This window comes from Talaromyces stipitatus, genomic scaffold, assembly GCF_000003125.1.
Source record: "Talaromyces stipitatus ATCC 10500 scf_1105507295549 genomic scaffold, whole genome shotgun sequence".
Lineage (NCBI taxonomy): Eukaryota > Fungi > Ascomycota > Eurotiomycetes > Eurotiales > Trichocomaceae > Talaromyces > Talaromyces stipitatus.
In genome coordinates, this window is record NW_002990117.1 from 454,580 (window position 1) to 480,088 (window position 25,509).

The following is a 25,509-nucleotide window of genomic DNA, read 5'->3' on the forward strand; positions in this document are numbered from 1 at the left end:
AGTTAAAGGGGCCGGTGGATTTACCAATTTCATTACAGAGTAGGATCGCGTTAAGATCTAAATTCAGTTCCGGCCAATCAGACCTGACATTTGACTTTTATTAAGATAGTACACCTACACCATAAGCATCTGAATTTAGATAGGGTTGTTTCATGCGACTGATTATGGTTCATTGCGATTTTGTTCTGGGGTTTAGATTTTAAGCCGGGAACTTGAATGTGTCAAGGATGCCACGTTGGCGACACTCTATGGTGCAAAGTAACGGACACTGACCTGCCAGGTAAATGATAAGTGATTTATATGCGCTTCTGTACTTGTGATAGATTTATGTACACTTAGGAATCGTATGGTTATATTTCCAGTTTTTCTTAGGTCTTAATGTTTTGATCAGTACTACTGTACCTAGACTGGAAGAAGCCCTAACTCCCCGCTTACCCGACAGACGATGAGATACATCAAATGGCTACAGTAGCGATCAGTTATCGGGATATAATGTCTTGATGTAGATTATTACTTCTGACAATCAATAGAGCACTCGTAGTAAGCGCCCAATTAGCAGCTATGGAAATGCATTGCACACTGCAGTTCTTAGAAGGAACTATCCTAATAAAGAAGCAGCAAGCATCACGAGCCCCCCCAGACCATCCATCCCAGCACACCAATCTTCCCAGTTCGCAGTGGGACGAGATTCTCCGCCATCAAGTAAGGACTGCTGTTTACGTATCACCACTGCATCATCACTGCAATAATTCCGCCCTTGTGCCACATCTAGTCTAACCAATACACCATTTGCAGTCAACCCAAAAGCGGTAGAGGATAAACCCTCAGTCTCAGTGCAAGAGGCAGAGGTCTTGTCTCTGTCTATTTCCATCTTCCATGCGACCTCATCACTTGCTTCCCAAAGTTGTTTTCTAGATGGCAAATGTGTAATTATCAAGCCGGATTTGTGCGAGTCGCACATATCCGCTGGCTCGAAGTAGACCAGCAAGTTGAGGACTTGATAAATTACGCAGATTCTACATAAATCAGTAATTTGCATCTCTTTGAATGTTGAAAAGGCTCAGCTAACCTTCGACCGGACTCTTCAAGTATCCAATCGTGCCATTTGCTTTCACGGTTAGAGTCACTTAACACGGAGTCTGCGGTGTGTATAGTGTATCTCCGGTTGAATTGTCTGGATATAAGCTATTTCATCGTTAGGTACAACGTCAAATCCGTAAGAGTATAGATGTTAGCTCACCGTTACAGCATTAACTAGTAGAGAATCAACGTGATTATAATCCGTCTCGCCTTCTTCCAACCTGACGATAAGGTACATCGCGAGTGCTTGCATAGCAGCAAGTAACTCCCAGTTATTCATCTTAAGATGCTGAAGTATTCAGCAATTAGCCGATTTCCCTATGAATAGTGATATTCAACAAACCTCTTCACATAACCGCTCACACTCCATACGCACATTCCTCCAAAACAACTTTCGACTTCCCCGAACCCGACTGTGCATCATATGCATCAAACTAATACAATTGTGCAATGACTCCAAATTTTGACTTTCGACAACACTTTCCGACATCAATCCCGGATGGATAAATGGTGGCAGACTCTCGGGCTGGAGTATCATCCGGGGATAAGACTTTAAAGTATGAAATATGAGGTTGGAAATTCTTTGTGCCTCGGATTTCATCTTTGGCCGTTGAATAAGTGATCGAGGGTTGTAGATAGGGAGGTAAGATGGAATTGATATTGAGAAATGAGGCGAGAAATTGGCGTGTACTGGTTGTTGGTTACTTGGATAAGTCGAGGATTGTTGAGCGAGTGGTGGAGAGGCCATTATTGAGTTGAATGGATCAATCTTGTCATTCCTCATATGCGAAAAGGACAATAAGTCGACAAAGTTGATGCTAGGGTTCAGGAAATCCAGCTCTTCGATATTTGCGATTTCCGTGTCCGGCATGACAAATGCGTCGTCGAGAATCGAATCTGCATCGATAGTCGGATTTGCTTGTAAAAGATTGTCTACACCAGAAGACTCCGTTGCATTCGATATGATATTGTCTGACTGAACTCTAGACTTCGTATCTTTCGATTGAGTGCTCACTGGATAAAGGCATTCAATGCCCCTGGTTAGACACCTCGAACATTCCGGGCGCCTATGATCACAGCGAGCCTTGGCTTTCACACAAGACACACAAGATCTAGGACGAATAGTAGCACGAGCACCGTACTTCCGAGATCGACAATAATAGCCATGTCGTTTCAATGAGGATTCTAGATGAAAGAATTAGCACACTCGGAGCGTTCATCATTGCCGAAATGCAACTCACGCTTATCGAAGGGCTTATTACATTGCGGGCATCGCAAAACGGGCATATTTGCATCATACATTTTTATTCAAATTAGACCATCACGTACGATGACGCCGGGTTTGGTGAGGTGAGAGATTAAAGAGAGATGTAAATGATTTGAAACGTCTTGAACTTGTCATATTTGTCAGCGAGCCGTTTTCGTCCGTCGGACGGGACAATTTGTAATTTGGGTGTTCGGAGAACATTTGTATACCATCAAAGGTTGGAAAGAGATTCTCTGTCGGAATTTTGCAAAATGTTATCTCTAAAGAAGCACGGAATTATGCTATCTGTAAGTTCCATTCAAATTGCAACTCCATTGCTTATTCATTGTATTTGCTGGGAAATACATAGGTACATTACGTATCCATGGGACTGGTGCGATCTGGGTAGTATATAAATGAGCCACGCAGCGATCACTCACAGTATCAAATATCATCTTCCTTAAGCAAATAATAGCCACCACACACCGTTTCAATTATTCAATTGAGATTTTTTTTCCTATCACTATCTTAGGAGAATCAGAATGGCCGCCCCGTTCCCCTCCCCAACCGCCAAATGGCATACAACCACCTACCCAACCCTCTCACCAGCCCGCCCTGAACTCTCAGCAAAGGGTAGAACTGTCCTCATCACCGGTGGTGGTACAGGTATAGGTGCCGAAACAGCTCGCTATTTTGCCCAGGCAGGCGCATCTCGGATCGCACTCTTGGGCAGACGGGAACAGCCCTTGCTGGATACAAAGGCATCTATTGAGCAGATCAACGGCGATGTCGATGTCTTCGTTGCTCCAACAGATATCACGAACAAAGAACAAGTCGATGCCGCTTTTGATCGATTTGTCGGGGGCGATCAACCGGGCAAAATAGACATTCTAATCAGCAACGCAGCCATTGTCGGACCCCTAAATCCCATCAGCAGCGTGGATGCTGATCAATTCCTAGACGCAATCAATGTAATCATCAAGGGCTCCTTGTACGTCGCACAGGCATTTCTACGCCATGCCGTGCCCCAGGACGCCGTCATCGTTGAGACGAATTCTTCCGCCGCTCACCTCAATTTTGCGCCTGCATTTGTCTCGTATAGTGTCGCCAAGTTGGCCGTTTACAGACTTTGGGATAGTTTGGGATTCGAGTTCGAGAAGGCTGGAATGAGAGTGTATCATGTTCAGCCTGGTGTGGTTAATACGGATATGAATAAGGAGGCTGGCGGTGTCAAGGCGGTGGGATTTGAGGATCACGGTATGTTTCCTCACGTTTATGGAAACTGAGTGTGTACTAACTCTGAAAATAGTCTCTCTACCAGCAAGCTTCAACCTCTGGCTCACGAGCCCCGAAGCCAAATTTCTCAAGGGCAAGTTCCTCTGGGCGAATTGGGATGTGGATGAACTTAAAATACGAGCAAAAGAGATTGAGGAAGGGTCGGAATTCAACATTCAGGTTGTAGGGTGGCCGTTTGGGGAGAAGAATTGGAAGTCTGGATGGCAGGTTTCTTAAATTTATGTATCAATTAATCGCCGCTTTTTCTGCTTAGACTGTGCAATGTGTGATAGATGAAATGATAAGTGATGAGATTGTCTATTTGGATAAACTTAGGGTTTGAGAAGGCACGTGTTCGTGAATTAGGACTTGCAGGAAGGAGGAACAGGATATCTCTCTACCATACAACGTTTTTTTTTTTTTTTTTTTTGAGGAAACATCCGACCAAGCAGCGATTTCCCGTGCGACATAGGTCATGTATGTTAACTAACTAGTGGTAGTGGTGTACTTATGTCATCAGCTGGAGCACTCCGTAAGTTAGCTATTTATCTATATATACTCAGTCTAATGTCTCCGTCTCTGGATAGCAGCAAGAGTAGCTTGTTTGTGCTTTGTAGGTATTAATCAGTCGTGAAGATGGGTTTGTCCAGCGATAATCTATTTACACAAAATTATGTTGATCATAAATAAAATCCAACTTAAAAGCTAAGTACGAGTTCTTTCAACTTCTGGAAGTCGGGTGTTCCGAGACCAGTGGCTGGGTCCCAGCCAGTAGTAGAGTTCCAGGCCGCTCCAGGAACAATGCCACCACCGGGAACAGGAGCCCCAGTTTGGCCGTTGATACCGTTGCAACCCACTGACTGTCCTCCAGTGATATCGTTTAAACCCTTGTATCCATAAAGGTAGAAGAACGGGTTCAAGAAGCCAAGAGTGGGCTTGCCAGCAGCGAGACGAGCGTCGTTCAAAAGCGCAATGATGCCGGCAAAGACAGGAGAAGCAGCGGAAGTACCACCGCTTGGCTGGAGATAGCCACCACCGACGACCTGGTAATCAGGGGTCAAGCTGTGGGCGGAAACATCGGGGAAACCACGGCCTTCAAAGTTGGTGTATTGAGAATAGTATGTCTTGGTCTCATCGTCAAGGAGTCCGAGATAGGTCTGAATTGCGGGTTCCTGGTACCAGGTACGAGGGAAGTAGTTGCTGAAACCACCGGAGCTGGCGACCCAGGCAATTTCAGGGGTAACGGATTGGGTACCACCAACAGAGGTAACGTAGGGGCAAGTGGCAGGGAAGATGGGGTCAAATTGAGTCTTGTTCTTGCCATCGTTGCTGCGACAGCCGGCTCCAACGCCGAGATCACCGCTGGATTCCAAGACCGAGATACCTCGTAAACCTGTCAGGCCGATCAGGTTGCATGCACGGATGGCATACTTGTACGGCACAGACTGCTCGTCGTCTCCGTAAGAGTTGGAAATGACCTGGGGGAGATCCTCGTTCTTCTGAGACAAAAGATATTCGTAGTAAGGAATATATGGCTCGTTCTGGTTGGTAGGGGTGTCGAGGCTAGCAACGAAGGGACTAGTCAATGAGTCAGCAATCTGTTCTTGTAAAGCGCGAGGAGACAATCTTACGGTGAGCCACCAGTGAGGAATTCAGTCACGGGGAGAGGATGAGAGATGCCGACAATGTTTTGCACGTCAAGGTTGGCTTCGCCGTAGTTGCCATCGCTGGCATCTTGGCTGTTGGATGCATTTGCAATAATCACCTTAGTGAAATTCTGTGATGGAATATCATTGACCTTTTCGTAGGTGAACAAGTCGTCAAAGATGGCAGATTGATTCAAGAAGCTACCGAATCCGACACGACTGCCGTGAGCGACGCTGGGTGTGTAGTTGCCAACATTGTACATCTGTTTCAAGCAGGCAGGAGTGATGCTGGTCTGGCAGGAAGCAGATACTTGCACAGAGCTCGATCCAGACTTGGAAGTAGTAGAGGCGCGCTTGTTCTTGTAAGCCTGGATGCTACGAGAAGCAGTGGTCTTGCCGAAATAGGTGGTGGGCGAGACAAGGTCGATGGCCTCTTTGAGGTCACTGGGAACGGAATAAGCTAAGGTACGCAACTTGGTCGCACTACCATCAGAATAGTAGTTGAAATCGGCCCCGAGCAAGCTGTTGGCCTTGCTGACACTGGTTGCGAAGTGAATCGACTGGCCGTTGTTGTAGATGTCAGTGACACCGGCCTCCTTCAGCCAGTTGGTGACAGCCTCAACGGATGCGTCGCTGGGACCGTATTGAGCGGCAATACCGTCGGAATCCAGGTACTGACCGTAGCTGGCAGAACCGGGGGTTGACACAGACTTCAAGTGGTCTTCCAGCTGCTCGATGTTTTGCAGAGCGAGGGCGACGGACAATTGAATGTTCGTCCCTGCAGCTGGCGTGCTGACCTTATCCCAGCCAACTGGCAGCGCAGCTAGGGATTCATGGCCGACGAGGGCAGCGGCAGCGAGAGCTTGACCGCTCAATTGGGCGAGGGCCAACAGGCCAGCACCAACGAGGAGATTTCGACTCATGGTGAGCTGTGATCGGAGTAACGAGTGACACGACAGCTCGGAGATCAACAATTAACGGGAAAAGAGAGGGGTATTCGCGAAGGGGGAGGGAGTCGTATTTATAAACAATTAGACAGACGCCGACGCCATGTGGTTAGTGAAGTGAGACAAGAAAGTAGATTCGATTAATGGAGATGTCGCCAGAAATTAAAAAGAAATAAAAGTTGCACTGAAGATCCGCGATTAGCTGCTGATGGCTGGAGCAAGGCGCAACGGGGCCATCCTAATCGGGAAGGAGCTCAACCTCTCCTTCCTTCCTTCTCCTTTTCTTTTCCCCCCTCTCTGTTCTTCTTCCATCTCTTCTCATTCCTCTCTACTGATACTATCAACTCATTCACCTTCATCGGGATTATTTACTCATACAATCTTCCTGGTAACTCAATCATCTTTCGTTCTAGCTTCAGGGTCCATCCGCCAAGCAAGATCGCCAGGAACGAGAGAATGAGAACCAGGCCCATCGAATCAGTCACAAACAGGGCAAATCCCGATTACTACCCCAACTATATCCATTTCTTCGTGTGGTTAATATGAGACACGAGAGGGATCGATGGTGATTTCTTCAGGCTGATTGCGTGAATTTCCTGGACAAGAACTAACACAAACAATTGCCAATTAGTCATGTTTTAGCGGTGGACTGCAGATAACAGCGATCGAATCCCCGCATAAATTAGCTACTCGCAGCCAAGCCAGCCAGGGGCGATCCCAGCGCCACCAATCGCTTCGTCCAATCTGCAGCGCTGGATTCTGAGTGTTTCCTCTTCTTGTGGAGCATATGTAACGTCGTCTGCTAGCGGGACGCCATCTTGTTTTGGAAGGACATTTATCATGCTTTCCGTTGCTGGCCGGTTAACAATCACGAGGAATCTTTCAGGTCCAGCCGACGGTTCAAGGCATCAACTATTTGGCAGACGAAGTACGAGATACGGAAGATAGATCACACATGTGGGATGGTGAGATGGGGCAATGGATATTGTTTCCCCTGATATATCGCTTATTCGCCGATTGCCATTTGATGATGATGCAAGATAAGCCCGGACAGGCGACAGAGCACGGAATCTGCACATTTCCATTTGCGCTACTGATATGTAACACCGACAACACATCTCTAATACTCCACATACGCGAAAATGAGACCCCTCAGCGAAGTGAGACTAGTAGAAGCCATAGGCATGCCAGAACCAAAAAAAAAAAAAAAACAATGTCGCTATTGCACTAACACAAGCAATGCTAGCTTATCAGCTTACGCTTAATATTTCCTGAACAACTCTGACTGTGTACTGGCTATCCCTATCCCTACTGGTTGTCAGAGAATTAGCACGTCACAGCCAATAACTAACTGTTAGATTGTATGTAACAATCTCTAGCGGTTTATCTCAACGTATCAAATTATGTATGCACAAGATGTGGGAATCCTTGATCCTTGTTGTTCTTGTTCTTGTCTCTAAGTACAGTCCAGGTGGAAGATATCTTTTACCCCCTATTCGGTGGATCCGTGTGTGGCTCGCTATTATTGGCTGACAAATCTCCTCTATCTGATTGGTTGAATCAGCTTAGCTAATCCAACACTAACTAGACTGTCGCGCTTACCTAAGATGGTATAGCTTAAGGGTTACCTATCATAGGATAACGTGAAGCTAGGAACCGAACCAGGACAAGTTAGGGTTAAGGACTAATCAGGGATTCGTTAAGGAATGGATAGATAAGGACGCTTATTTACCATGTACTTCGTTCTACTCTACTGTCTTTTATTAACTGTACAACCTAGGGTATAAATAAGAGTACATACTGTACACGGATCACTCTAAGCTAGTCAACACAGTTACTTCTCTCTTATTGTCTCTTTGGTATAACTCGATACTCGTCTTTGTGACACTCTCCTTAGCAGAATACCACCGAACCTTAGTTCAGTGAGGAGTTTACTCTGATCTGACTGCCCGTCAATCAAGGTTTACGACAGGTAGTGCGTGAATGGAGCTTTTATTTCAGGGTTAGGGTACGGTTCTATCACTCCGCGTGTGATGTTCCGTGCATCTACTAGGTCGGGTTCCAGGGTATACGTCGTGTATTCTAAAAATTATGTGTCTATGATATACTGCAGGTTCCGATATACAGACAGTAGTAGTTCAAATCATACCGCCATTACACCTCACCGTCTGACCTGCCACCCACGAAGTCCCCGACAAATAAACAATAGCCTCAGCAATCTCCTCCGGCGTTCCCAATCTATTGAACGGAGAGTGCTTCTTGATAGCGTCAACAAGAGTATCCGGCTTTCCTCTCATAAACAACTCAGTAGCTGTCGGTCCGGGAGCGACACAATTCACAATAATGCCCTTTGACGCAAGATCCTTGGATAGCAGACGAGTAATCTGCTCAATAGCACCCTTGGTGGAGCAATATAGTAATTGAGGCGGCAAAATGGTATTGGAATGGCAAAGCGATGTGCTGAGGAATACGATATGGGACCCTTCAGGCATATGTGGCACAGCGGCCTATGTATATTGATTAGCGATCCTGATTTACACGGTAAACCGGGGCGCAAACTCACCTTTGCCAAAAACAGAGGTCCCTTGACATTAACTTGATAAATATTGTCAAACATTTCCTCGGTGACGTTCTCTAAATTCGCGAGAGGCATTATCCCAGCGTTTGGAATCAATATATCAATCTTCCCGAATCGGGACACAGTCTGTTCGACCATCTCTTTTGTACTGACAACTGATCCCGCATCAGCCTTGATGGGAAGTACATTGTTTTCGCCCAGGGTTTTGACGAGCTCGTCAGCCGCTGAGGAATCAGAGGAGTAGTTGATGGCGACTTTAGCTCCAAGAGCGACGAATTGCTCCGTTACAGCCCGTCCAATGCCTTTGGATCCGCCTGTAATGAGGACAACTTTTCCGACGTATGACATGGTTGATACAGTATGTATTGACGTTGTTAGATATTTTCGATGGAAATCTTTATAAAGAGGGTCTGTATTCAGATTATATGTTCGCGTATGTGCTTGATATTGTGATCTGATCCCCAAAAGTGACCATGGCCCAAGGAGACTCTCTCCATTCTTATATCTATATGCTCCATTTTTGTGAAGGTGAACAACGACTATATCCATCACAAAATCCGAAAGATGGATCGGTGACGGGATCGGCTTTTCGGAGATATTTATGGCCTCAGGTAGCAAGTCCGCTATGGCCGATATTTCTGCCTGAAATACGAGGTGTCAACAATGGGGAGACTTATATGACGTCACTGATGTTTGTAGCGGAAGACAAACAGAGCAAACAAAACAAACTAAGCAGTGGATATAGACAAGCGATTCGGATATAAAAGGATACAACATCCTGACAAATCTACGTCTTTTCACGATAGAGATGTGATAGTTAACAATCGGCTTCTCGGAGAAGAGTCGGCATAGGACTGTTATCTGCTAATATCTAGTGGATATATGGGGGTCAAATTTGGTGGGTTATAACACGGGTTACGCCATATTAATATGTGTGTTATGTAACCTGCTGCCAAGCCCTGAATATCCAAAAAATATATGGGGGTCTCGTTTTAGTGTGTACGAAACTTACACATAAATATAATTCTGCCGGTCTTTAATTTTCTTATACAATCTCTATACAAATCTAAAACTAAGCCCCAACTTAATGGCTTGATTGGCTTCTCAGTAAATGCTACTAGTCCTGAACACCACGTAGAGGTGCAAGTCTTGTCCAGGTGTCGTACACAGGCCCTGTATGACTAGGTTGAAAGAAAAGTTATACGTACCTGAGGAGCCTCGACCATGAGGAAGAAATGCACATTGAAAGACAGATAACAAAGAAAATGAAAGTGTTCTTATCATAATAAACCTTGTATGGATTATCTTGAGACCCAACCTCTGGGTCAAGATCGATTGGGTCATCCTGCGAGTCTCCAGGCACATCTTCAATGAGAATCAGCTGAGCATTAGAGGCAGCGTTCCACTCAATCTGTGCCCTTGGGTCTGGAAGAGCTCTCATAGCGCTCTATTAGACTCATCTCGTACGGAGCACTGACGTGCAAAGTCAGGCTATTTGTAATTGGCGCAGCATCCACCCCAGCTGCCAGGAATTTGGACACACTGGGTAAATGGCCTACCTCCGTGGATGGGATGGCACCGCAAGCCACAGGGAGCACAGACAAGGCTACGAGAATAAATCAATAGAGCATTAATGTACGACTTGCGACTAGATACAATTTGATCAGCTCGTAGACTTCTAGTCTTCCACGAGATTTGTCTACGCATAGGGAGTGCTTGTACGGCGCGTTGTGTACAATCGCTGCACCAGAGGTCTAAAGCCAGATGGGGCATCTAAAGAGAGGGATCTTAGCTATACGGAGCTTAGAGTTCTGCAGTATCGATGAGATGTTGGATAGCAGCTAGCAACTGATTCCTCAAGGAGAGGGTGGGAGCTCGCCTAGCGCGGCCGAAATCGAGGTCGGTGATACGTCTGCTCATTCAGACAGGATCTGATTAGCATTATTGCTCGTCCGAGGATAGTGGTTTACCTGAAGAGCATGAAGCCTGGATGAGGATGGGGATATCGTACTCGAGAGCCATTTTGGTGTAGTAAGAAGGAAGGAGAAAGAGAGAGAAAGAAGGAGGATTGTTGATTTGTGGGAGCTAGGCGTTTGATGTGGGCCGGGTGACTAGGCAGTAATAGATGACTGAGGCACTAAATCTTACGAATAGTTTCAATTCTCTTTATATACAATATCAAGACTGCTTCTCCCTAAGAAGCTTTGATAAGGCTGATAAAGTACAATTAGCCTTAGTCTGTATAAGCTCAACTGCCTTGTTTAGAGAAGTCCCATCCTTCGTATGAGTATAGATCTCATCAATAATGACCTTTCTTCTTCCAAATATAACACGTTCCTTAGAATTAGGTCTCCATTTAGCCCCATACTGTTCCTCAAGCATTCGAACAGCCGGTTGGCCATTCAAGCCTATAGTCCACTCAGTCCAAAGCTCTCGTACAGTCTGAATCGTACGAGAGAGCTGATATGAAGGCATCTCTGTGAAAAAGGCTCCATCCATTGGCTGCGGCTGTTCTAGGATAGGAAGATCTTCTGCCTGGATATCCGGATGTGTAGTCAACTGTATAGATTCACTAGTTGAAGCTATATTTTTAGGACCTGATTCAGAGCTATTGGCTTGTACGGTGAAAGAGATTCGGCCAGATATAAGATCATCAATTTTATCATGCAGTTAGTATAAAGAATGCTGTAATTGATGAGAATTCAAGCTTATATTCTGGTGTAGATTACTCTCCGCAGTAGTAATCCGATCAGCCAAGATTGGCAGGGTCTGCCGGAGCTGTACCTCGTACGGTGTGACACTTGTACGAACAGATTGAAGAAGCTGTTGAGCGAACTGCTTGTAATCCGGCCGTTGGAAAAGCTGATGATCCTATATTGGATGGTGTGGGAATTCTAATTGGAGAAAGACTAAGTCTTGAAGAATGACTGTACGGAGCTGTACGAGAAGTCAAAGAAATCCTTGAGCTGCTAGATCATCTTGATCAACCTTTTGGACCCCTTTCTGGATAAGAGGCGGCAAGGGGGGTAACTTTAATATTGGATCCATATTGCCTTCGGACAAATTAGGCAGATTAAACCAAGAAAGCTATGTATCAACCCAGGGCCATAGTGCTTGTACAAGGCTCTCTGGCGGAGAGATTGAAGCTCTAGGGATATAGTAATTCCCATGGTCTTGAGGATTGAATCCGGCCAATGTACGAAGAAAAGGCCGAGGTAATCCAGAGAGATAGCAATTTGACATACTATCTTGATTCCAATGGCCTGCTCTTCGGATAGAGCTTTCATCTACTCCTTGTAATTCAGCAAGGCGAGCATTCCCTGATTGTCCGGAGTGAGTCTTCTTTTTGGACGATAGATTGGCTTTTATAAAGACTCTGTCAATCCACTCTAGTTGAGTGCCGTACGAGATCGCTTTATTGATATCTCCTCCTTTGAAGAAGTGCCAGTCGTACCACTGCTGTCTCTAATAGAACTGGGGAATAGGCTCATTCATGAACTCCCATCGATAAAATAGATAGAATGCCGCTTGGCTGATCGTACAGAGTAAAGGCTCTTTGTGTCGCATAACCCCCATATACTCAATATTACCAAATTGATTGATTTTGCCTTGAGATTTCATAATAATCATTGGCCAACATGGGGTTGGGCCTTCCTCCATTTGAATAGTGAACATATCAGCGAATTGAAGGCCTCGTACGTCCTCTCCCCGGAGTAGCATGGAATAGGAAAAGAGAAAGTCCGTGGCTATATGAAGGTATGATTCCTGGGCTTGAGGTCTCCGGCTTTTAGTTTCCTGATCTCTCCATCCTATCCAACAGTATTGTACAATAGCCCGGATATCCTCTTGGGTATAGCTATCCTGTAAGGAATGAAGGCCTCGGTCCACATATGCCTCCTTTCTCCGCTGGTTCTCATTGGATTTGTGAGATCTGAGAAGACTGCTCACCAAATGACCCCTGGGATTTGGATGAGGATTTGTACCCAGAGATCACTGCCAGTTCCAATGGTCAACAATGCTACTAATGTAGTTCCGGAGAGTGGAATGTTCTATTTTTTGGTAACTCGTACGGTAACTAGCCAATGATGAGACCCTAGATATCCGAGATATTTAGGGGCAAAGTGGATTTAGGGGGGAGGAATATCCGGGTTATCCGGGTGCGGGTTCGTAACTGAGGTTGTAACTACGGGTTGGATACCTTGAGATATTGTCAATCAGTTTATCAACGTTGCTGAAAAATAACAGGTGACAACCACAGAGACTGCCAGATTATGGACCTCTAATAGAAGTTGTTGTACGCTACATCCAGGAATGAATGCAGTAATGGCCTTGTCGTGATGGGGATGTGGAAACGGGGTCAAGAATACAGTTTCATACAACACTATACCATTGAAAGGAGTTTAGGTGTGAGATTGATGAGAGCGTCGTTAACAGTAACCGTGGTAATCAGGTCCATCCAAAAGAATCTTCTCCGGCGTGTAGCCGTATGATGCTGGACTAATGCTTGATATTTTAGTACCTGAGCAGCATACTGCTGGCGAGTCGATTTGAAATCTAATCGAGCATTATTGCTGTCGTGCTTCTATCCAAGTGGTTCAGAAAGTGAGAATACTCGACTTAATTGCAGATCAACTTACTAGTCGCCTTCGTACTTGTTAAATTAAAGCTACTAGCTAATTCCAATTTAGACGTGGTTTGCTGTGATCGTGATAGTGCCGCACTCGGTTCAAGATCCAGGATATCCATTGGCAGTCGCTACGGAAGTGTGTCTGGTCATATGCGAATGATAGGCTATCTTCCTACAAGCCTACGCGTACAGCAGCAATTTCAACAAAGAAAGCCCGCTCGAAAGCTGAAGTCTAGTCAATATTTGCCATGGTCACTCTTTACGTGATTTGTTTGCTTTTGCGATTAAAGTTTTTCAGTAGAAGAATACGAAGCGATTTACCCAGCTGGATAACAATGTGGTCATTCTCTAGGTTCTACACCTCATTCTAGTGCCTCAAACCACTACATTCGATCATTACTTCGACGAAACCACGGCGCGCCTTCGACGAGCTCCTTCTCGAGCTCATAGATGCCGCTATCAGTCTGCTTAGGTTTTCATATGTCTGTGACCTAGGTCTGGTATCACGGAATATCGCCGCCAAATCTGCTCGAGGAGTATACAAGAAGTACTTTGCAAATAAAACTGTGGGCTGGACATCGACCACATAGCTGCAAGAGTAGCTTACAAGGATGGGAAAGGAAGAAGTGACTAGCAAGATTCTATGTATTGAGTAGTCTGAGGTCTTCCGTCTTCCATACCACAAAAATGGCTTTCTTGTATGTGCTTCGGCACGGGAATTGAACTCAATTCCCGGTACATTCCCCGTGACAATATGAGATATCATGTATGACGTTTCATGAAAAGTGAGGCATAGTGTTCGGAGGCCTCTGATTAGCTGAAAATAGGGGAATGACTTGTCTCCGGGTTTGTTCAAATGTCCTTGTTTTCTTCGTGGTAGATCTCGCGATATTCTAACACATACTTCCCTAGAACCGGGCAATTTTGTACCGGTGTTTGACATAATAACGAACCATTTACCACACTTGAAGTACCTGCACCTGAATAGCCTTGTCGAAAGTAGAATACTCCGCTTTTATAAGCCCGGAAAACCGCATTTCCCGTCAACTTTTCGGAAAAATGGACCTAATGACTTAACAAGAAGAGGGGCGGATTGTCAGCGTTCAATTATATATACCTTATATAAAGGTCAAAGATTGAGTCCTACGGCTGTCTTTGTATGGCGTCGTACAGGTACTTCTTGCACGGACCCGAAATCCTCGATTGCTGCGGTAGTTATCCAGATATCATGTACTCTTGCAAAGACGTACTCACCTTGCCTCGTATACTAACTCCAAGGGAAAATGCGTACTAGCCTGGTAGGTCGACATGGTTCAAATGTGATACCATAGTCAACTTAGGGCTTGAAGTAGTAATACTGGCGATTGAACACGGGATTCATTTTCAAGGTACCTCGATAAAAAGGTAGAACGGTCTGCTCAAGATTTGCGGCATTCGACTTACGAAGGGACTATCATATCTTTGACTCGTGAAGAACGCCATTTCTTGTTCTTGATATGGTGAGTTACGTACTACGTTAGTTAACTAGCCATTATAATGTTATACGTAAGCACATATAGTTAGCCTATTAGGCTGCAACCTTGCGCAATACCTACTTCAGACTTTCCAAGAAGAGATTAGTAATGTTGTATTCGAAGCGTCACCTCCCACAAGCCATACAGCTTAGATCTCACATGTTATCAAGAATCCTAAAGAAAATCTCCATATGTAAACTCAGCGACTTGTTGTCATACTGCCGATATTTAGGAATATTCAGAAGTTAAGTCTATTGTTAGAACCACTCCAAATTGATCGAGACACATGTTCATAGGCACGATGTTTCGATGTTCCATCATAATTATGGATTAATATAACTAGAGATTGGGATCCTGTGTCTCAAAGTTGAAATAATATAGCACTAAAATCTTACTGGTAGCAAGGCTACGTGGCTAGGTACATAAACTGTTACTGGTTGTTCTAGTCACGTTGCCAATATCCCTGACTAAGTCCCATTGAAGTTCAAAGCTGTTCAGCTACAAGATATAAGTATTACAATCTTGTAAGATATGCCGGCGATACTAAGATCCGTATACGAGCATGATCGTTTTTGGATGTTCCGAGATATCCAATCTATCCCAAATGGAACCTGCATAAGAAGATCAGTGAAATACTGCACATTCTCTAGTTGCCCTGAAACAAGCTTATTCCAAAATAAGCTTATTCCAAAATAATCGTTTAAACTGTACAACTCAAATATTACCAGTGAGACGACATCATGTCCCCATTGACTGCTTTGGCATCAGTTGCCCTGCTAGGAACACGAGTCAATGCTGACTTTATCCCAACTGTGCTGGGAACACCGCGAGTTCTCGGTAACGTATCCGACCCTACGATTGACCGTGATTCATGCGGTTCTGATCGATTCGGCGATCGGGCCTTGTGGACATGTCGAGACTCACAACCCTTCTCAAAAGGTGTCCCTGTGCTTCCAATCTATTCAAGCTCATCATCATGGACAGATTTCGCCTCTGACAGCACACCACTTATCCAAACTTGGACAGATGCCGCTGGAAATACCGAAACTGGTCTTTTATGTTCTGGTAAGAATAACGAAAAGCCTTTCTTCCCCTACCCATCGGATGAATGTAGCTCAAATACGGCTGGCGCCTGTGACGACGGCACTCGCTATGTGCTCTGGCCTAATAGTCCACCGTTAGTGACAAACGAGGATACAAGCACTGGTGCGATAACGGCCTATACATGGATTTCCGAAGATCACATTAATGGTAGTCTTACTTTACTCAACCCGGGTCCCGGCACGATTCTCTACGAAATCAAGTCTGATCCGCATATGAATGGAGATTCAACAGGTCTTCCGACTGTGACTACCATCCAGGAGAACTTCTGGACAGCGGATGAAATGCCCTATGGTGTTTACGGTGAAGTTGTCGTCAATGATGTTGCATACCTTTATGGCCAGAATGCCGTACGTACGGTTGGCCTTGCTAAAGTATCTGCTGGATCTGTCGCTGATAAATCCGCCTATCAATACTATGTGGACGGTACGTGGACAAGTACCATTCCAGGCGTCGACGGCACTGGTGTTAGTATCACGAACGCTGGTGCAGGTGGACAGGGTACATTCTACTACTCTACTGTCTGGAACCTGTACGTTTGGATCGGACAGGCAGGTATTAGTGTCGCGCCGGACTTTTATATTACTACAGCGCCAGCTCTAGAGGGCCCCTGGGTTAGGCCTATTAATTTCTACTCGGCCGATTACATTAATTGGTCTTATACATTGCAGGCACACCCTGGCCTGTTGGCGAACTCATCGGAGAATGCGATCTATCTGACGTACACTATCAATGATTCGGGATATTATTGGACTCCTTTGGTTTATGTGCAATGGGAGTCATGAGCTGTTTGCGAAAGTTTCTGTATATTTGCCGGGTAAGATATGGATGAATCGATGTAGATAGGCATATGTGAGCATATGGGTATTAACGAACAAGACCGTGCACATATGAGAATTCGGTAGATCAATTGACCTTTCTAGTCTTGAGAAATAACCCACTTACGCTATGATCTCTATGCCATGAGAAGAATTCTCCAGGATAAAATCTGGTTCGTCTGACATGCACTACAATAATATGACCTCATACTAATAGACCTCATGGACTGCGAGGGTGTAATTCTATGTTCTAGATTTGCAGAAACGTTTGGTAGGCTTTGCCCTCACCATGGGTCATGCTTGGTTTGAACTATAGGGGTCCTCAGGAACCCCATATAGGGGGCCGGACGAAGTGGGAGGAATCCCATTCTCGAATCAGGAACGAGCTCTCTAATTTAGCATTCGGAGTAAATGCAGGAGTGACTCTCTGGCTTGTATGTTCTAAGAAGATTCGGTGAGTAAATCGTCGATTTATTGCAATGAGCTGGTAATTGTCTGTACCGGATGCGCAGCTGCCTGCGACGGTTGACCTTTGGTAGAAAAGATGTGAGATCCATCGGTACCCCAGGAATTAAGACCTACCATAAATTCCTAGAGAGGTGACAACAAAAGCTTAAATGTTTTTCGTTTTCGCATTCGTTATGTTTCAGTATTCTCCTGTGCAAGCTCTTCGACCATATCAATGACAGACGCGATCTGCTTATAACGACGCCTATAATTGCCAACTGTTTTTTGAACCAATGTCTCAGAGCTCAGTGTCATATATCGATTAATCCGTGGCTCACCTAAAGTCAAAAGGTATCACCGTGCGCTAGTGAGGTCATTGGTTCACTGCTCAATATTATAACCTGGAATGAAAAGTAGCTGACCTGGTACCACGAGATCAAGGTTCATTGTTCCTAGGGAAGCAGAGCCCCAATACTCCAATAAGAGAAAGGATAAAATGTCTCTGAGATAATTTCGACTGACGCCCACAGGGATATTAATGACATTTTTCGGTATACAGTCAATTAAGTTTTTTTGCGGGTTCCTAGGCGTGATGTTGGATGGCTGGGATGTATATCACCGTTGTGGTAGCTTTACACTGCGAATGAAGTTAGGATTGAAGCGGGTTTGCATATCATGATGAGAGTGTGACGCGCCAGAAGAAACATCGAGAAGAGAAGTGCAATTGAAAGAAAAAGGTAATGCTTTCTTTTCTGGCACCCGTCTGCATACTTTCACCGTTACTACTACCACGCTCGTTCGCTGGTTTTATCGTTGATAATAGCTTCACTCGTTCCTGCAGTCAGCCTGAATTTATTTTCAACTACGGAAAGTTACTTCATTTGAAAACCATGAAGGTCAACTACAACATCATCCTAGCCTTGGGCTTAGGCGCTCTGGCAAACGCCCGGGCAGGGTTTCTCGATGCGTATCCTCGAGGATTGAACGACACAGCTACCATTTCCACGGCTACAAAGCCGTTGATTACGAGCTCTTCCGCTGGACTGTCGACAGTCACTGCTCCATGCAGTGCATCTTCCTGCAAGACGACTAGCACCACTTCCGCGGATACTACAACCTGCCATCATTGCCCTCAATCGACTGCTCCGCCAGCTACTACTACCCCATGCAACACGACTTCTCCGGCGACGCCTCCAGTGACAGGAACGGTATCCTGTGTCAAGTGTACTGAGTCTCCTGCGCCTCCTACTACTTCAACGAGCACGACATTTGTGACAGTGCCTTGTGAAAGTGCGGTCGAAAATGTGACTCCTCCTCCAAATGTCGTCCCTCCTCTAAACACTGCGCCTGCGCATCCTGCCTTTACGGTAGGCCCTCCACCACCGGGTGCTGCAAGCCCAGCACCCCCACTCCCTTCTGCCCCTATTGCTCCAGGTCCCCCTGCAGGATCTTCTCCCGTTGCTGGCCCAGCTCCAGGTCCCCCTGCAGGATCTTCTCCCGTTGCTGGCCCAGCTCCAAGTGGTCCGGCACGACCACCGTTTTTCACCGGTGCTGCATCAGCTGTTGCCGTGAATTCCGGAAGTACCGTAGTGGCTGCTCTCTTAGCTGCGCTTGCTATCTTCTAGAGAGTCAAATGTGTTCGTTCACAATGGCCGCCAGTGTCGATCGAGTAAAAAATAGCAGCTTGAAATCATTTTCTAGCTGTTTTTAGTCTAGGGCGGAATCAACCTGAAGGAAAAACTTGACTTGTTTGTGATATTTAATGTGATTTATGTTGAGCTTGCTATTGATAACTGGGAGGAAGTGGTAATGGTGGAAAATGGACTGAAAATGACAATGTTAGTAATTATTTGCTTTATCGTCAAATTTTGAAATCAACTGTATGAAGATTTTAGGTCAATCTTGCCAGCATGTAGGCACAAATCACTGATACTAATGAAGCGTCGTGATCACGAATCCCTACTTAAGACCAATGAAATGATTCCGATGCTTTCCCTCCAAGTTTGTTGGACGCCAATCTGTCGGGAGACCGAGTATGTAGCTATCTTCTTGATGTGAAAACGTGACAAAGACCTGAGGAGGCAACGACAGGATTTTGATGCTAAACAAATAACTTACCAAGTTAGTTAACGTACTCCACGGGTCATCCGGACACCGCTCCAAAAGTCTCACTTAAAATATCGTGATATCTAATTCGAAGCTTGATTATCAATGCCACACAAAAAAATTTTTATATTTAAAAATACTTCTTGAGATTAGTACATGAAGTACTTGTATGACCGATTATATGAAAATTACTACATGTTGGAGGCCGTCTGCGAGGTCTCTCACTTGCCTCTCCAGATGCCGCAGTTTCAGCGATTAAAGGAACCTGTAACCGCATTGCAAATAAACCTTTGAGCCTCCTCTGCATTTAGAGAGCCTTGATGTACAATTTTCTTCGTGGATCGTTTTCGCTTGAGGTATACTTGTGCGAAACCCGTACGTAAATCGACATTTTCTTGCGCTAGAGGCACAGTCATGTACTAGTCTCTCAAGGCTACTGCAGAAGGCATCAGATGTCGAAGCCCTAGTTGATGGACTTGTTGATACTTGATTAATTATCTTCTTGGCCAATCTTGCCTTGCGTTGCAACTGTTGAGAGTTATAGTGTGTATTTTGAAAGTCTGAGGATCCCTGTGTACTGCCTGGTGGCGTTGGAGTCTTCGTCGGACCTTCAACTTGGATATTAGGATTTTGAAGGACACGCTGGGGATCAAGAGGTACTAAACCTGAAGCCGCAAATCCAGTGCAAATAGTATTAGTTTTGAAGGCCTCCATCCGGGCACGTGGAAATGCCATTAGAAAATCCCATTTGTCAACAGTATGGAATTCAAGTCGTGATCTCATCGCAATATGTTTCCCGCTCATTTTAGAGGCGCGAAACAAGCAACATCAAGAGGTTGTAGAAGATGTGAAGCGTGTGTAGGCATACAGAGTGTAATGATTGTTTTCTGCATGTATCTTATCGAATTCAGCAGTAAGATGACTTCCATGCCCGTCCAGAATCAGAAGTCGATATATTCCTACCGTTCGTGCCATTGTCTGTGGAATAGAGTGGCTCTGAAGCTAGTCAAGTTCTGTTTCATCTGTAGTCCACCCATTAGGACTGCAGTTGATACGCTGATCTGGAATTCTGACATTCTCATCGACCCAACCCTCCTGCTTGTGTTGTGCTTTGAAGATAATATAAGGAGGTAAGACTTCACCAGTTGCTCGGACTGTTTCAATGCTAGTTACCCATTCTCGCTGGCCAGGTTGAGTAAGTTTAGGATCCCCGGTAATTTGAGCGCCAGTAATAACTTTAGCAGTTGCTATAAGACCCATTGTAAAGCTTGTCTCATCGAAATTATAGATGTCATCTTGGACAATTCCATATTCAGCAATTGTAGCCCGAACTCGTTCTAATCACTCGCTCAATATCTTTGGATCTGCGCATAAAGCTCGTTGGTGATGATATTCTTGAGCATATCGAGTTTGAATTTGAGGATGTCAGCTAATAAATGTGTGGACCCAGTTTACACCAACTCGTTACTTTCTCGGATTCGAGTCTCGATTTGCAAGCAGAAAATTAGCCCAATCAGTGACCATTGCAGATCGAGGGGGATATCCGCGCTTGTCTAAAGAAAGTATCCGTTTTATAAGTGTCTTTCTTCATTGTCAGTCAATTTCTTCTTCATAGCATTAGCAACAGCTTGTGGTTTGACACCATGAAGTCTTCCATGCCATGTAGATTTTGGTACTCCAAAAACCTTTGCAACATTTCGCTGACCTTTTATTTTTCTGTTTTTGAAGTTAGGTATTGCTTGTCAATCATTCTTTCTTGAAAAACGGACTTCCGGGCATTTTTGTGGTGATTCGAGGCCATTGTTGCGTGTTCAAATTTGCAAACGCGCCGCGTAGGCGAGAATTTTGGGCGGTGTCTGGATGACCCGTGAGAGTACGTTAACTAACTTAGTTAAGTTAGTATCTATAAGCTTAGCTAACTTTTCCCATAGATAAAATGATTGGCTGTCGTTAATTCCGAGAACGAGGTGAGTCCATAAAACCAAGATATTAATGCCCTAATGTGGAAAAGTGCGTACCATCATCCAATTAAACATTTAAAAACATATTGGTAGGTGGGACTGCCGCTTCGACTAGCCTATTATGTCCTAGTCTCTATTTCTGTTGACTTGCCGTAAAAGGCAAGTGGTTGATATTGTCCATCTCTTCGGAGTCAAGATCGTTCTTTTCATGGCCATAAGACTCGAAAGCGGCCAATATCCATTATATAACTACACGGGTCGAACAGAAACTGTGTCTCAAGTCGGTGGCAAATGGATTCTTTTCAGCATCCGTTATGTTTCCGGATGGAATCCGTTGCAGGGATCGACATAGAGATGCCTGCCTGTTACACCGATGTGGAAGCGGTCAATCAGAATCGATCATAAAGTCTACTAGGGAAACAGATCGTATTTGATTCTTTTCTCTGTCTGGACGCTAATATCCGATTTTTTATCGATTGTGACTCCATCGCTTGCGAATCAGATGTTGTTTTGTGTTCACTTTTCTTTTAGAACATGATGTCGATTTTCTGATCACTATATCGTTTCCATACTCACCAAGCCATCCCTGCGGTAATATTAATGTTTTAAGAACCACCCGCAGAAACGAATTGTAAAGTGGGTGAGCGGGGGATAAAGGGCCCGGGAAATTTCAACGTTGCAGACAAGATGACAGGCGACGATGAGAAAAAGCCAACGTCGGCAGTGAATAACAATCTAGAAGGAGATAATAATCATGAAAATGACCGCAACGTCCTTCCTAGTAAGAGACAATATACTCGCCGGATATGTGGGATACGATTGCCATCGTATTTCAATCGCGACCCCGAATCGACGGTTAAGCGAAAATTGGATCTGGTTCTCCTGTGAGATTTGCGATTTTGGCAATTCATTGCGTATGGAAATATTGATCTTATACATGATATTAGGACGTATACGGCTTTGTCGATATTTATCAAGAATCTTGATAATACCAATATCTCGTACGTTGGCTCTTCGGCCTTGGGGGTTGAGAGATTTGCTAATCAAGATAGTAATGCATATGTCTCGGGAATGCAAACAGACGTTCGTTATACTTTTCTTGTACATGATATACGTGGAATGCTGACAGGTAACAGTTGCACCTATATGGTAATCAATTGAATATTTTCAGCACCATGTTCAACTGTGGCATCATAGTTGGAGCCGGTAAATACACGCTCCCTCAGGTCCCCAGCAGGGAACCAACTTGCTTACACCACAAACAGTTCCCCTCATACTCCTATCAACACACGTCCGCCCATCCATCCTCATGCCAACATGTGAACTCTGCTGGTCCATTCTAGTCATGGGTATAGCAGGTGCCAAAAATTACGAAACTATCTACGGTTTACGATTTTTCATTGGGTTCTTTGCCGCTATCGCATTTCCAGGTTTTGCTTCTCTGCTTGCCGCATGGTATACACCTGCCGAACTCGGAAAAAGGATGGCGATATATGAGGTATCGCAGAATGTTGCGGGCATGTTTAGTGGATATATTCAAGCCGGATTATATGCACATATGAATGAGAGAAGGATGGCTAGTTGGAGGTAACATCTGCAAACTGTAAGGCTGAAGACTTTGCAAAACCCCATGCTGACAATGCTGTAATATACAGATGGCTTTTCATTTTTGATGGAATCATCTCACTTCCAATTGCTATCTGGGGGTTTTGGGCAATTCCTGACCAGCCAAAGGATACTAGAGCATGGTGGCTAAATTCGGGCGTATGCTCTTTTCACATTTTGAATCTAGGTAGATCTGAACTCCAGATAATATTGACCAATGGATAGGATCGGACAATTGCCATGCAGCGCATGGACCGTGTAGGCCGCAAACCCCTGAAGAAGGTCAATTGGGCCCGCTTCAAACGTATATGGAAGACCTGGCATGTCTATCTCTTTGTCATTTGTTACGTGTAACGGCCCTTGTCATGTACTAAATGCTATTCAGGTCACTGACGTGTAACAGCTTCTACGGTGCCTTCTCCTGGGGTGACAGCTACTTTGCGCTCTGGCTCCAGTCACTCAACAAGTACAGCGTTGAGAACATCAACAATATTCCGACGACTGGACAAGGTGCTGCTGTAGTCAATTCTATTGTCAGCGGTTTCATTTCGGATTGGTTGGAGAACCGACCATTAATGATCATCATCAACATGGTAATTGCCCTTCTATTCGCCCTTCGAAACACTAGGCTGAGAATACTAAACGTGAAGTAGTTAATATGTCTTATGGGAAATGGCTTTTTAGCAGTCTGGACAGCTCCAACAGCCCTAAAATTCGTCGGCTACATCTTCATCACCACTGGATTACCAGCACAGTCATTAACAATGACTTGGCTGAGCGAGGTATGCCAGGGAAATGCTACGCTCCGCGGACTCATCGTATCTATCGGAAACACATTCATTTATGCCATCAACGCGTGGGCTCTGGTATTGCTATTCCCGGCTTTGGATGCACCACATTACAAGTACGGATATCAGATATGTGCAGGAATGATTGGTGTAGGAGTTATCAGTGTCTTTGCTATTCTGTACGCGATTTCGGCAGATGTTAGATCTGGAAGAGCGTGGAGGAATGAGATTGGATTGTTGGAGTATGAGAGATGGATTCGAGAGTCGGAGGAGGATGAACACGACGATGAGTATCAGCATTCGACTCTACCCAGACATGCATAGCTATAGGCAATGCCTAGGAGTTGTAAGACGCTAACTAAAGTATAAATATGTACTTAGTTGCTCTGTTGTGATTGAAACTCCTGGTTTCAGACATCGAGAAGCCGAATTCGAGGCAATGATGCCAAGCACAATGAACACACATCTGACCTGTAGCTAGAGTTCACTTGAAACGAATCTGTTATGATATTCTCAATTTTGCTAAAACCATATATGACATCCTTTAGTAATTCATCGAAGGTCTTGGGTTTTAACCTCCACAAGATCAGCTCGATAGCTTTGCGGTTTCGAGAAAACAGAGACCGGCCTTTTGTAAATCAAGAACCGGACTGTCGCTTGAGGAATGCAAAAAACAGTGTCCAATATTATTTAGTCCCTTTAGTAATATGTCCTTGATCTCTGCACAATCAAACCATCCTTCACTACGGCCCCAAGAAGACTCATTGAGCGTCCTCGTAAATTCCGTGGCCTGTCTTAGGGCTTTATCATCTTTATTAACAGCGCATTTCGACATCACTCCGACCTTTAGTCAATGCATCCCACGTTAACAAAGGCTGGTGTCGTTGAAAAGCTTGCTAAGACCAGTTTGAAGCAGTCTGTCGTATGGTTCAACGTACGACTCTGCTACTTCCGCGATAGTATACTTGATCTTAGTTGTTATACCACCGTAATATTCCGCGCAAATTTGGATGAGTATCTGAGTTTCCTCTTCTGTTCTCTGTGGAGATCGCGGTAGTTGATCCTCAGATAGCTCATCCATTGCTGCTCTTCCCATTCATTTCTCAATATGCCGCATGTCTGAGATACAATCAAGATGATAAGTTGAATTAAGCAGCTCCGCTCCGGATGGTGGATTATCACATAGCTTGGATGAAACCTAATCACACATCTTATTCGAATAAGCTTTCCCATCGGTTTCAAGCAGCTCCGCGTGCGGATATTTCTCGAATGTTTCTCCGATGCCTTTGGTTTCTAGCCTTCATGCACTGCCCTTGCAATGCCTTCGATTGGCGTCTAGCCAGACTTTTCCTGCGCAGAGAATGACGGCCGGTGCTTTACTGCAGATTGCAAGTGTAGAAGTAGTAAATAAATTAGTTAGTGATTCGTCATTTGTATCTCTCATCTGCTTTTCGGTGGTAAATGAGAGAAGATCAATGATCGATATATACTGAGATTCAATGTCCCGCATGAAACGATATCTTAAAGGACCTCGAGAACTCTTAGCATCCCGCAGTCATCTATCATGTTCTTAATCGGTCTAAACTCCCTGTTGATTTGATTACCTACTGACCAAGAGGTGTAGGCGTTAGGCGATGCAGGAGGCCAGCATTCATTCGTTAAGCCGGCTATTTCATTTATAAACAGTCAAGAAATTACTTGTGGTGTCTATTTACTTTTAAAGTGAAAGCCGAACGCAAACACCGTCTTCCACAACTTACGGTTATCAGG

The 25,509-nt window shown here is 44.8% G+C and overlaps 8 protein-coding genes across 8 annotated transcripts, besides 5 other annotated features; 4 read left to right on the forward strand and 4 right to left on the reverse strand.

Moving 5' to 3' along the window:
- Positions 1–559: 559 nt before the first annotated feature.
- Positions 560–2,382, reverse strand: TSTA_010330 (uncharacterized protein; the record flags this gene model as incomplete). Its single annotated transcript, XM_002483104.1, has 6 exons — positions 560–1,016; positions 1,070–1,185; positions 1,241–1,369; positions 1,424–2,063; positions 2,130–2,192; positions 2,288–2,382. 6 exons carry the CDS (start codon positions 2,380–2,382, stop codon positions 599–601), a joined length of 1,461 nt encoding a protein of 486 aa, XP_002483149.1. The 3' UTR covers positions 560–598.
- Positions 2,383–2,868: 486 nt separating this feature from the next.
- On the forward strand, positions 2,869–3,838 carry TSTA_010340 (3-oxoacyl-[acyl-carrier-protein] reductase, putative; the record flags this gene model as incomplete). The annotated part of the gene is made up of 2 exons (XM_002483105.1): positions 2,869–3,583; positions 3,636–3,838. 2 exons carry the CDS (start codon positions 2,869–2,871, stop codon positions 3,836–3,838), a joined length of 918 nt encoding a protein of 305 aa, XP_002483150.1.
- A 173-nt stretch (positions 3,839–4,011) lies between these two features.
- Positions 4,012–4,031: a microsatellite.
- An 82-nt stretch (positions 4,032–4,113) lies between these two features.
- Positions 4,114–6,170, reverse strand: TSTA_010350 (tripeptidyl peptidase A; the record flags this gene model as incomplete). Its single annotated transcript, XM_002483106.1, has 2 exons — positions 4,114–5,179; positions 5,233–6,170. 2 exons carry the CDS (start codon positions 6,168–6,170, stop codon positions 4,300–4,302), a joined length of 1,818 nt encoding a protein of 605 aa, XP_002483151.1. The 3' UTR covers positions 4,114–4,299.
- A 282-nt stretch (positions 6,171–6,452) lies between these two features.
- Positions 6,453–6,523: a sequence feature (CT-rich).
- A 1,809-nt stretch (positions 6,524–8,332) lies between these two features.
- Positions 8,333–9,288, reverse strand: TSTA_010360 (oxidoreductase, short-chain dehydrogenase/reductase family, putative; the record flags this gene model as incomplete). The annotated part of the gene is made up of 2 exons (XM_002483107.1): positions 8,758–9,288; positions 8,333–8,701 (listed from the first exon to the last, which is right to left on the reverse strand). Exons 1-2 carry the CDS (start codon positions 9,118–9,120, stop codon positions 8,333–8,335), a joined length of 732 nt encoding a protein of 243 aa, XP_002483152.1. The 5' UTR covers positions 9,121–9,288.
- A 601-nt stretch (positions 9,289–9,889) lies between these two features.
- On the reverse strand, positions 9,890–10,213 carry TSTA_010370 (uncharacterized protein; the record flags this gene model as incomplete). The annotated part of the gene is made up of 2 exons (XM_002483108.1): positions 9,890–9,953; positions 9,981–10,213. The coding sequence occupies 2 exons, from the start codon at positions 10,211–10,213 to the stop codon at positions 9,890–9,892; spliced, it is 297 nt and encodes a 98-aa protein (XP_002483153.1).
- A 5,440-nt stretch (positions 10,214–15,653) lies between these two features.
- TSTA_010380 (uncharacterized protein) lies at positions 15,654–16,799 on the forward strand (the record flags this gene model as incomplete). The annotated part of the gene is made up of 2 exons (XM_002483109.1): positions 15,654–16,440; positions 16,465–16,799. The coding sequence occupies 2 exons, from the start codon at positions 15,654–15,656 to the stop codon at positions 16,797–16,799; spliced, it is 1,122 nt and encodes a 373-aa protein (XP_002483154.1).
- Positions 16,800–18,169: 1,370 nt separating this feature from the next.
- TSTA_010390 (uncharacterized protein) lies at positions 18,170–18,904 on the forward strand (the record flags this gene model as incomplete). Its single annotated transcript, XM_002483110.1, has 2 exons — positions 18,170–18,347; positions 18,558–18,904. The coding sequence occupies 2 exons, from the start codon at positions 18,170–18,172 to the stop codon at positions 18,902–18,904; spliced, it is 525 nt and encodes a 174-aa protein (XP_002483155.1).
- Positions 18,905–19,499: 595 nt separating this feature from the next.
- Positions 19,500–19,524: a sequence feature (AT_rich).
- A 278-nt stretch (positions 19,525–19,802) lies between these two features.
- Positions 19,803–20,969: a mobile genetic element.
- Positions 20,960–21,127: a mobile genetic element.
- Positions 21,128–21,877: 750 nt separating this feature from the next.
- On the forward strand, positions 21,878–24,254 carry TSTA_010400 (allantoate permease, putative). Its single transcript, XM_002483111.1, has 9 exons — positions 21,878–22,230; positions 22,294–22,347; positions 22,399–22,429; positions 22,483–22,552; positions 22,612–22,933; positions 23,002–23,110; positions 23,177–23,301; positions 23,355–23,544; positions 23,605–24,254. The coding sequence occupies exons 1-9, from the start codon at positions 22,034–22,036 to the stop codon at positions 24,061–24,063; spliced, it is 1,557 nt and encodes a 518-aa protein (XP_002483156.1). The 5' UTR covers positions 21,878–22,033; the 3' UTR covers positions 24,064–24,254.
- The last annotated feature ends 1,255 nt before the right edge of the window (positions 24,255–25,509 follow it).

What these genes read in the sequence shown, in the direction of transcription:
- TSTA_010400 (XM_002483111.1), top strand. Translation starts at nt 22,034, where the DNA reads ATGACAGGCGACGATGAGAAAAAGCCAACGTCGGCAGTGAATAACAAT. An exon ending in TCTCGGGAATGCAAACAGAC is followed by an intron (nt 22,430 to 22,482) that starts GTTCGTTATACT and finishes GACAGGTAACAG; the next exon opens with TTGCACCTATATGGTAATCA. An exon ending in AGAAGGATGGCTAGTTGGAG is followed by an intron (nt 22,934 to 23,001) that starts GTAACATCTGCA and finishes TGTAATATACAG; the next exon opens with ATGGCTTTTCATTTTTGATG.